The sequence below is a fragment of the Pseudorasbora parva genome, chromosome 2 (genome assembly GCF_024679245.1).
Source record: "Pseudorasbora parva isolate DD20220531a chromosome 2, ASM2467924v1, whole genome shotgun sequence".
Taxonomy (NCBI): domain Eukaryota; kingdom Metazoa; phylum Chordata; class Actinopteri; order Cypriniformes; family Gobionidae; genus Pseudorasbora; species Pseudorasbora parva.
The window spans coordinates 5,080,428-5,090,571 of NC_090173.1; the positions used below are offsets into that span (position 1 = coordinate 5,080,428).

At 40.1% G+C, this 10,144-nt stretch overlaps 1 protein-coding gene across 1 annotated transcript; it reads left to right on the forward strand.

Annotated features, from left to right (window-relative positions):
- Positions 1 to 2,846: 2,846 nt before the first annotated feature.
- On the forward strand, positions 2,847 to 10,100 carry LOC137090772 (GTPase IMAP family member 7-like). Its single transcript, XM_067454726.1, has 3 exons — positions 2,847 to 2,936; positions 5,102 to 5,602; positions 8,312 to 10,100. The coding sequence occupies exons 1-3, from the start codon at positions 2,906 to 2,908 to the stop codon at positions 8,725 to 8,727; spliced, it is 948 nt and encodes a 315-aa protein (XP_067310827.1). The 5' UTR covers positions 2,847 to 2,905; the 3' UTR covers positions 8,728 to 10,100.
- The last annotated feature ends 44 nt before the right edge of the window (positions 10,101 to 10,144 follow it).

The following is a 10,144-nucleotide window of genomic DNA, read 5'->3' on the forward strand; positions in this document are numbered from 1 at the left end:
ATTTTGTGATTTACAGTGTCAAAAGCTTTTTTAAGATCGAGAAACACAGCTCCAACCACGCCACCTTTATCCAGTAGATGTTTAATATTTTCTATGAAAAAACAATTAGCAGTTTCTGTGGAGTGCTGACTTCTTAAACCAAACTGCTTTGAATGAAGAGAAAATATAGTGGTATTTAAATGGGTTATTATTTGTTGGGAAATTAGTTTCTCTGCGACTTTTGACACTGTAGGTATGATGCTGATAGGTCTATAATTGTCCACTAATAATGGATCCCCATTTTTGAGAATTGGAACAACAGCAGCTTTTTTCCACATACTTGGAAATACTACCTCAGTAAAGGAGAGATTGACCATTTTGGTTAATGGTGTTAATAATGTGGAACTGAGATCTTTCAGCATGCACATATCTATGCCAAATATGTCTTTAGTTCTGGAAGCTTTTAGTGTTTTTATTGTCTGTAAGACGTCAGATTCTGTGACTATACTCAGGTTGAAAATGGACTCTAAATTATTTATCGGACAGATATTTAGATTATTAGATGGTAAGCTTTGTGCAATAGCGGATACAGATTCAACAAAAAAAGTATTGAAGACATCTGCCACTTTGTTTGTATTATTTGTAATCTGTCCATTTATATTAATTTCTAAAAGTTGTTTCCTTTTTGTGGCCCGTCCTGTAAGTTTTTTCATTTGATTCCAAATTGCTTTAGAATCCCTTTTTGCATTTTCTATTATAATCAAAAAGAAATCTGCTTTGGCCTTGCGTATAGCTTTAACAGTCTTATTCCTCAATGTTGTAAATAAATTTTTGGCAATTGCTGAGTTAGTTTTAATTGCATTTTTTAACGCACGATCCCTCTCTTTCATTAGTTTGAGTATGTCCGAGTTCATCCAGGGAAGTATATTTTTATTGTGTTTTTGTTTAAGTTTACAGCTAAAATACTTAATTGTTCTTTCAATTGTCTCCACAAAAGATTTACAGTCCATTTCACAACTTTTTCCCAGCAATATGTGATCCCAGTCAATCTGCTGGACAGCACTATTAAATGCTTCCTGATTGAGTCGATGATTGAGTCGATGTTGTTGATTTATTCATCCTACTATAAAGTAGTGGGTAGACCAAGGTCACGGCCAGTGTGTAGGTTCCATAGCTGGTACTTGCTTTTGCCAATTCATTGTTTGTCTGTTTGTATCCCAGATCTTCATATTTTGACGGATTGTCATTTAAATGAAGTAGAGGAAATATGTGTCCATATATCCGAACTGGATCAACATGAATAGGCTTTAAAATCTTTATGAACAAACAATAGACCAGGAGCACTGTGACAACCCCTCTCCCACCTGCAGCCATCTTTGATACTTTGATGTTTCTTATGTTGATCCAACATAAGTATGTATGTATGTGTGTGTGTGTGTGTGTGTGTGTGTGTGTGTGTGTGTGTGTGTGTGTGTGTGTTTGTGTGTGTTTGTGCGTGTAACTGGTGTGGGAGTGTTAATGTATGAATAAAGAATCATGTAGGGAAGTACAACAGACATAACCAAAAAATATATGTGTATAAATAAGGAAATAAAATGGGGTATGAAGAAGGTGACAACAGCAATAGTAATAGCAATATTAATAATAATAACAATAATAATGATAAATCCAATTAATTAGAAATGACAAATAGTATTAATAGTATTATCAGTAGTAGTAATGACAAACATATATACAAATATACTCTTTTCATCCGGAATGAGGGGAAGGTTAAAGGGGTCAGGAAGAGGACAAATAAAAACAATAGTAGTAATAGTAATAATAATATTAATAATGGTAGATATTGATAAAGTCATTAATAGTGATAATAATAGTAGTGGTAACAATGATTTTAATAATAATAACAATAAAAATAATTATAATAATGGTAATATTGATCAGCTATTAATAGCATTTTTTAGAGTGTAGAATAAACTATGACAATGACATATTTTAGCTGAACTGTGCCTTTAAAGTGGAGTTTTTTTTTAACATTATTTTAGTGTGTGTGTGTGTGTGTGTGTGTGTGTGTGTGTGTGTGTGTGTGTGTGTGTGTGTGTGTGAGGAGTTGGAGACCTGTGCCGTACGGCCTCCCTGTCTCACTGCACAGATGAGTAACACTGATGATCTTCATCACGGCTCCTGTTAGTGGGCGGGATATATTAGGCAGCAAGTGAACATTTAGTCCTCAGAGTTGATGTGTGTGAAGCAGGAGAAATGGGCAAGCGTAAGGATTTGAGCGAGTTTGGCCAGATTGTGACGGCTAGACGACTGGGTCAGAGCATCTCCAAAACTGCAGCTCTTGTGGGCTGTTCCCGGTCTGCAGTGGTCAGTATCTATCAAAAGTGCTCCAAGGAAGGAACAGTGGAGAACCGGCCACAGGGTCATGGGCGGCCAAGGCTCATTGATGCACGTGGGGAGCGAAGGCTGTATATAGGCAATATATTTGTATATTGCATATTTCACTTGTAAAGATATAAATCGGTGTCTCATGAAGTCTTTTTGGGTAAATTAATAATTAATTTATAATATATTTTAAGCACCATCTCTGTAAAACACATCTTGAAGAAAAACAGTTGTGTTGTTTTGCATAAAGTTGTAATAATAAATACCAGATAAAGATATGCACTTGAATGATTACAGTACAAACTTCACACAAACTACAAATACTGGTATATTTACATAATGTAGCCTATAGGTGATCCATAAAGCGCTCAAATGTGATGAGATTGTGTATATTTATTTTTTAGCTTGAAAACTTCAATTCGTCAGATGCTCACGAGCGAGCCGGACGCGCGCTTTAGACGGCTTTTATTTGATGTATTTTTCTGAGGTACTAGTGAGAGGGTTTGTCTCTTTAAGTCTCTCTCTATCGTCTGTGGGAAATATGGCGGAAACTGGCGAATCTTCAGCTGCTGGTGAGTGAGAAATAAACCCAGAGTAAATAAAATGATCCAGAAAGAGCGCGAGTTTATCTGATGGGTCGCGTGAGAATAACGGCTTGCTGCGGGACAGTGAATTAAAGTCATTTTAATGTCGTTCATAATGTCGTCCTATTAATAATGAACGTAATTGTTTCATTGAGAAATGTGAACTCTATAAGATATAGAGTTCGTATCTGAAAGTCCTTGACAGGAATGTCATTTAAAATCCTGTAAAAAAAAAAAATTAAATATCTCATTGCAACTCTCACTGAAAATGAGCCATGGGTTTACTACCAAATAAAAACGAATAATAAAAAAGAAAAACATGGTTATTACAATTGTAACTACAAATTAACCATGGCTTTGCTACTTCAACCATAGTTTAACCATGGTATACTGTGGTTATATAAATGGTTCATTTTCGTAATGGAATCCCGTTTTATTTATTTACTTTACTTATTTCTTTACATCTTTAATCACGTGTATTTTAAATCTTGTTTTATTTATGTTAAAGGCACAATATGTATGATTTTTGAATTAAAATATCCAAAAACCACCACTAGAACAATGTGATATATTTTGTTGACTTGTGTTATCACGTTATACATGATCCCAAAATGTTTCCAATAATGCTTAAAATGGAGAGAAATAAGCTATTTAACCAGGACACGGACCATTCTGTTACCCTCAGTTTCCGGTAATAACACCCGCGATTTGTTTGAGCAACTGTTCGGATCATTGGTGGACAGAAACTAATGACTGTTCTCCAGCTCAACACAGTTAGTCTTATTGTTTAAATCTGGTGTTGTTGATTTACCGCACAGAGTACCATGTTTTACCGCCTAACATGATCTCGCTCACTGCAGTGTGAATAAGTGTCTCATAGTAGCGCAGAGTCGCATTATAACATCACTTTAACACACTCACATGTGTGATATGATATAACAGTGCTAAGTTACCACACACACACACACACACACGCACGAGTGGAAGAAGCAGAAGCTGTGTCAGAATAAAAGGTCCGCCAAATCCAGTCGTCATCAATCTATGCCTTAGTTTTGAATAAGCGACATCTAGTGGTGAAAAATTACATATTGTGGCTTTAACCAAATGTATTGTTTATTATTTAAATAAATAATGGTTCATCTTAATTTTTGATCAAAGGTATTTATTTTAAATCATGTTTTATTTATTTTAATCAAATAGATGTTTAATCATCACGCCATTATTATTTTAATAATTTTGAATTAAATGTATTTACTTATTAAATAATTCTTAATGTTTTTTTATTTGAATTACATTAATTTGTCTTTTAATTTTCCCCGGACCCCGGTTTGAAAAACCTAGTGTGACGGTAGTCACTGGGCAAGTAAACTCCTCTGACCTCAAGAGATGCTCTAGCGACTGACACTAGAGGTTGCAGCCTTTACGGCCGTTTCACACCATGAGCAGCGCATATTTTTTTCGGCGCCCATGGTAGTCAATGAGTGCATTCACACATTCACACCGTGAGCGTCAAGCCAGAGCATCGCGTGAGCAGCAGTGAAGCGGGCGTTTCGGCAGTGAGCCTTTTTTTGCTGCGCTGCTGACACTCAATTAAAGTGAAAGCACACTATTAATGGACAAAATAAATATGATTTCGCACAAAAAGTGCTTAAAATGCACACAAGAAGCATGTGTAGTGTGTTTTAACAAGAACTGGAGTATATCAGAAAAGAAAATGAAGAATAAAACATATCTGTAGAAGATTTATCCATTTAAACTTGTTTTAATTATTCAGTTTTGGGTGAAATTATGGTTATTATAAACAATAAAGTAAACTAGCCATAAAATATGCTAAACTTTCTTTTAGTTTAGTATGTAACACTCAGACAGGTATATATAGGCTCTAGTATTATATGTAGCGTGGGAGCCGCTGCTGTGACGCTTCCAGTGTGAATACTCTCGCGGGTCTGTAGTCACAGTCAGTTACGCTGACGTGCAGTTCACACACTCCTCACGCCTGCAGTGTGAAATGGAGGTTAGTCTCCTTGTTAGTGTCCGACTCATATGCCGGCAGACCCGGGTTCGAGTCCCGCTTGGAGCGGGCGGTTCGAACAGGAGGCGTTACACTGGCTTATATTATTATGTGACGGTGTTGTCGTGTCTGTTGCTCTTAGACGGCTCCTCTGAGGTGCGGATGGTTCTGTTGGGTCAGACGGGATCAGGCAGGAGTTCGGCAGGAAACACCATCCTGGGGCGATCCGCATTCTGGACGGACGTCTCGCCCGTATCCGTCACCAGCCGCTGCCAGCGAGCGGGGGGCGTGGTGGATGGGCGGAGCCTGCGGGTGATTGACACCCCGGGGTTCTTCCACACATGCATGAGCCCTGATGAGGTCCGAGTCGAGTTGAGCAGGTGTGTGGATCTGTCGGCACCCGGCCCGCATGTGTTCCTGCTGCTGCTACAGGCCGGACGGATGACCCGTGAGAGCTCCGCCACTCTCGACTGGCTCCGAGCTGCATTCGGCCCGCAGGCGCTCCGCTTCACCATTGTTCTGATCACGTGGGGCGACTCGCTCGGGCCAAAACCTGCTGAGGACTTCCTGAAGGAGAGCACTGAATTATGGGAGTTTGTGTGTGAGTGCGCGGGTGGCTTCCACGTGTTTGATAACACTAAAGGTATTCCACTACATAAATAATTTATAAATAACAACTAATTGTACAATTACCATAAATATATCCAACTTCATTCACATAAATACAGTGTTACTCACGTAAAGCGATATATACTATCGTTAGGGGTTAACACTTTATGACCAAAGACTAATAGTGAAAAATGAAGACCATAGAGTCAGGATTGCAATTAATTAAAGAAAAAAATACTGAACAATAGTTTGCAGTTTTAACAGCAGAAGCCAGCTTCAAGTCTCACAAAGAGTTTGTAGGCCGCTCTCCCGCTCACACCGTCTCGTTGCCTCACCCTATCGGACATACAATTGCCCCAACAGATATACCGTTTAAAGTCTTATCCACGTCATTACTGCAATGTGGATGGTTCTGATTGGCTAAGAGAATGCACAGTCATGGTAAATTTCCACTTGTCAGTTAATCAGGTGCACATTTCCATAGATGTGTCACTTGTTGACGCTTTTACCCTGAAATTAGGCCCGCATTGACCTTCCAGATCTGGAGTAGGCGCCAGCTTGTCCAGAACAACAAGTCCACCCATCTCTTAGGATGTCCATTCTCAACACTGATCTGTAACATAGAATATTGCACACATACACAGATACACAGTCTCTCCAAGGTTGGAGCTGATTAAGCTCCAGTTCTGACCAGACATTTTCCCAAAACATACTGATAACATGTGCTTTCTCTCAGTGAGAGATACAGACAATAATACAGGCACTATTCATCTGGACTCTTTAGTGTTTCAGTAAAAGGAAATACAAAATGTAGTAGAAATGAAAGAAATGCATATTTAATCTCTGAAAGCCAGGCTAAGCGAGCAAACCCTATTACTCCACTCCCGGCATGTTAGGGGTGTGTGATGCCTCAAAAATCCACACACACACAACACCTTGTTGATCAAGTGTTAAGTGACACATCACACATCTCTAGGCCAGACCCTCAGTCACTCGTCAGAGAATAAACACAAACTTTAGAAAACAAAGGAAAGAACAAACAATCAGTTGTTCGATCAAGTAAAATCATAACTGGAAAGATTCATTATATTAATATAGAAGTGGAATATATTGAAGCGGCAGTGGATTTGAGAATCCCCTTTCACTATGCAAATCTCAACTGGTTGTTTATATAGTTCCTAAATATAACGATTATCTTACAGCTCTTTATATAAAGTTGGACATATAAGTATTGCAAAGCTCTTTATATGAAGTTGGATATATAATCACATATACATAAGTATTCACAGCCTTTGCCATGACACTCAGAATTGAGCTTATGTGCTCCTGTTTCCACTGATCATCCTTGAGATGTTTCTACAACTTGTTGATTGGACATGACTTGGAATAGCAGACACCTGTCTCTATAAGGTCCATACAGTTAACAGTGCATGTCAGAGCACAAACCAAACCATGAAGTCCAAGGAATTGTCTGTAGACCTCAGAGACAAGATTGTATAGAGGCAGAGTTCTGAGGAAGGGCACAGAAACACTTCTGAAGGTCCAAATGAGTACAGTGGCCTCCATCATCCGGACATGAAAGAAGCTTGGAGCCACCAGGACTCTTCCTAGAGCTGATGTCCGTCAAAACTGAGTGATCGGGGGAGAAGGGCTTTAGTCAGGGAGGTGAACAAGAACCAGATGGTCACTCTGACAGAGGTCCAGTGTTTCTCTGTGGAGAGAGGAGAACCTTCCAGAAGAACAGCCATCTCTGCAGCTCTCCACCAATCAGGCCTGTTGAGAAAGAGTGGCCAGATGGAAGCCACTCCTCAGGAAAAGGCACATGACAGCCCACCTAGAGTTTACCAAAAGTAGGGCCTTATGAAAAAAGCAAGTGTGTGTGTAACCACAGCGCATCTGACTCATTCATTCAAATAGACACACGCAGACACACGTCTATACCGCCATTTGATTTAAAAGTATAACCCTGCATTTTATCTATTCATCAAAAATTTGACACATTCCGCGAAATTCCATGTTATACTGTAAATTCTGGGGGGAAACTAGGCACTGATCATCACCTGGCCAATCTCATCCCTACAGTGAAGAATGGTGGTGGCAGCATCATGCTGTGGGGATGTTTTTCAGTGGCAGGGACTGGGAGACTAGTCAGGATTGAGGGAAAGATGTACAGAGACATCAATGAAGAAAACCTGCTCCAGAGCGCTCTGAACCTCAGACTGAAGTGAATGTTCATCTTCCTACAGGACAACGACTCCAAACACACGGCCAAGATAACAAAGAAGTCGCTTCGGGATGACTCTATGAATGTGCTTAATTGGTCCAGCCAGAGCCCAGACTTGAACCCAATTGAGCATCTCTGGAGAGATCTGAAAATGGCTGTGCACTGACGCTCCCCATCCAACCTGAAGGAGCTTGAGAGGTCCTGCAAAGAAGAATGGGAGAAACTGCCCAGAAATAGGTGTGCCAAACTTATAGCATCATCTACAAAAAAGGCTGTGTTTGGTGTCAAAGGTGCTTCAACAAAGTATTGAGCAAAGGCTGTGAAAACTTATGAACATGTGACTTAAGTATCTCACATCTCTCTATATAAAGTTGGATATAAAGTTAGGCATTATAACTGTTTGATTGTTTATACTGTCACAAAATGTAACTATATTCAGCCAGCATGAAGATATTAAGCTGCTTTGAAACAATGCGTGTTGTGAAAAGTGCTATATAAATACATTTGACCTGACTAAAGGTCACGAGGAGAGGTCGCAGGTCACCGAGCTGCTGAAGAAGATCGATCTGTTGAGTCAGCGTAACGCAGGAGCACATTACACCGGAGACATGCTTCAGCAGGCCGAGAGCGCCGTACGCCACATGCAGCAGAGGATTCTGGGAGAGGAACAGGGGGAGGAGGATGAAGAGGTGAAGAAGAGGGCAGAGCGTCTGTTCTGGTACGAGCTGCTCAGCGCCGTGGGGCGCGGCGCGGTGGAAGCGTCCGGCGTGATGGAGAAAGGGAAGGGCAAAGGGAAGAAGGCCAAAGCCGTGCAGAGGGCGGCGGCCATCGTCTCCACGCCGCTGTCAATCACAACCGCTGCTAAAGTGATGGGCGGAGCCGTGAGAGAGGGAACTAAAGTGCTCTACAAACACAAAAAGACACTTCTGCACTAACACTATTCATATCATTAAATAGTATTTATACGTATTTATATCATTTTTTACCTCAAATACAACGCTATATCCAACAGCCTAGAACCCGCTTCACATCCGGTAAGGTCAATATACACGCTCTGGATATACGAGCCTTCACTTTTGGTATACACAATCTGGCGTAGTTTACACCAACGCCAGAAGTGAATCTCGTACACGACGCCAGAGCGTTGTATTTGAGGTAAAAAAAGGCTATAAATACGGCTTGATTTCTCACACAAACTGATGGTTGTGTCTTAAGATATCAGTGTGTTGTCATGAGCCACAGGGCTCTTTGTGCATGTTGTCTAAAGCCCCATTTCCACCAAAATTATTAACGGCCACAGTATAATACAGTATTATAAGCTATTTATCTGTTGTAAAGTGTAATAATCATCTCAGAAAAAAAAATTCTTCTGTCAGGGACAGTTATAGTAAAAACTGCCTGGGGCAATATACGCTGTGTCATTATTCCAAAATTAATTTCATAACTTACGAAATAAAAAGTTTACCCCTCAGAAAAATTTACTTTTCTCTCTTGTCAACATGAGCGCGGCGCGCGCCGTCACGTCATGTGAGGACGCACACTTAAAAGTAATCGGTCAGGTCGTTTACATGGTGAAAAATACAGACTGTAAAAAAATGAATAACGAGTATGGAAGAGATTCAAGCTGTGCTGCTTTTGCTGGTTTACTAAAGAGGTAATTAACAACGACAGAAAAGAGCACTAGCATATTCAGAAAGCTTGTAAAGCTAGATTTAAAATGACAATGTATATTTTCAGCTATTACGGACATTGAACGTGAGATGGCTGGGACGAATGCGCGCCATCATTTAATGAACGCAGAACGAACCTCGCAAAAGACTTTTAAAAATGCCGGTTGAAATAAAATGCTAAACCAACCAGCATGTTCAACGCCCAAGTCCCGCCCTCGAAAGTTCCTGAACTTTGATAAAGTACTACCTCGCGAGCAGGGCCGTTTGGAGGGGGAAATATTTACCCGGAACTTCATTTAGACCCTGCGGTCAACACACCGAGTACCACCCAAAGTTCCTGCTTCCTGGGTAAAGTTCCTGCGGTGGAAACGCGGCTTAAGCATGTTTTTATTGCTCTCATAGAATTGTTACCCATTCACATGTATTAAAAATCTCCATTTGTGTTCTACTGAAGAAACAGATACACTTACATCTTGGATGCCCTGGGGGTAAGCAGATAAACATCACATTTTCATTTTTGGGTGAACTAACCCTTTAAGGGTGAATGTTTCTTCATGATTACATCAATATTACTGTTTAACGATAATGTCTGTTTAAACATCACAATTGTCTGATTGACTTCATGAACTGAAAATAAAGACCTGTGACTCGGAGACTGACTCGAGTGTGTGTGTGTGTGCGC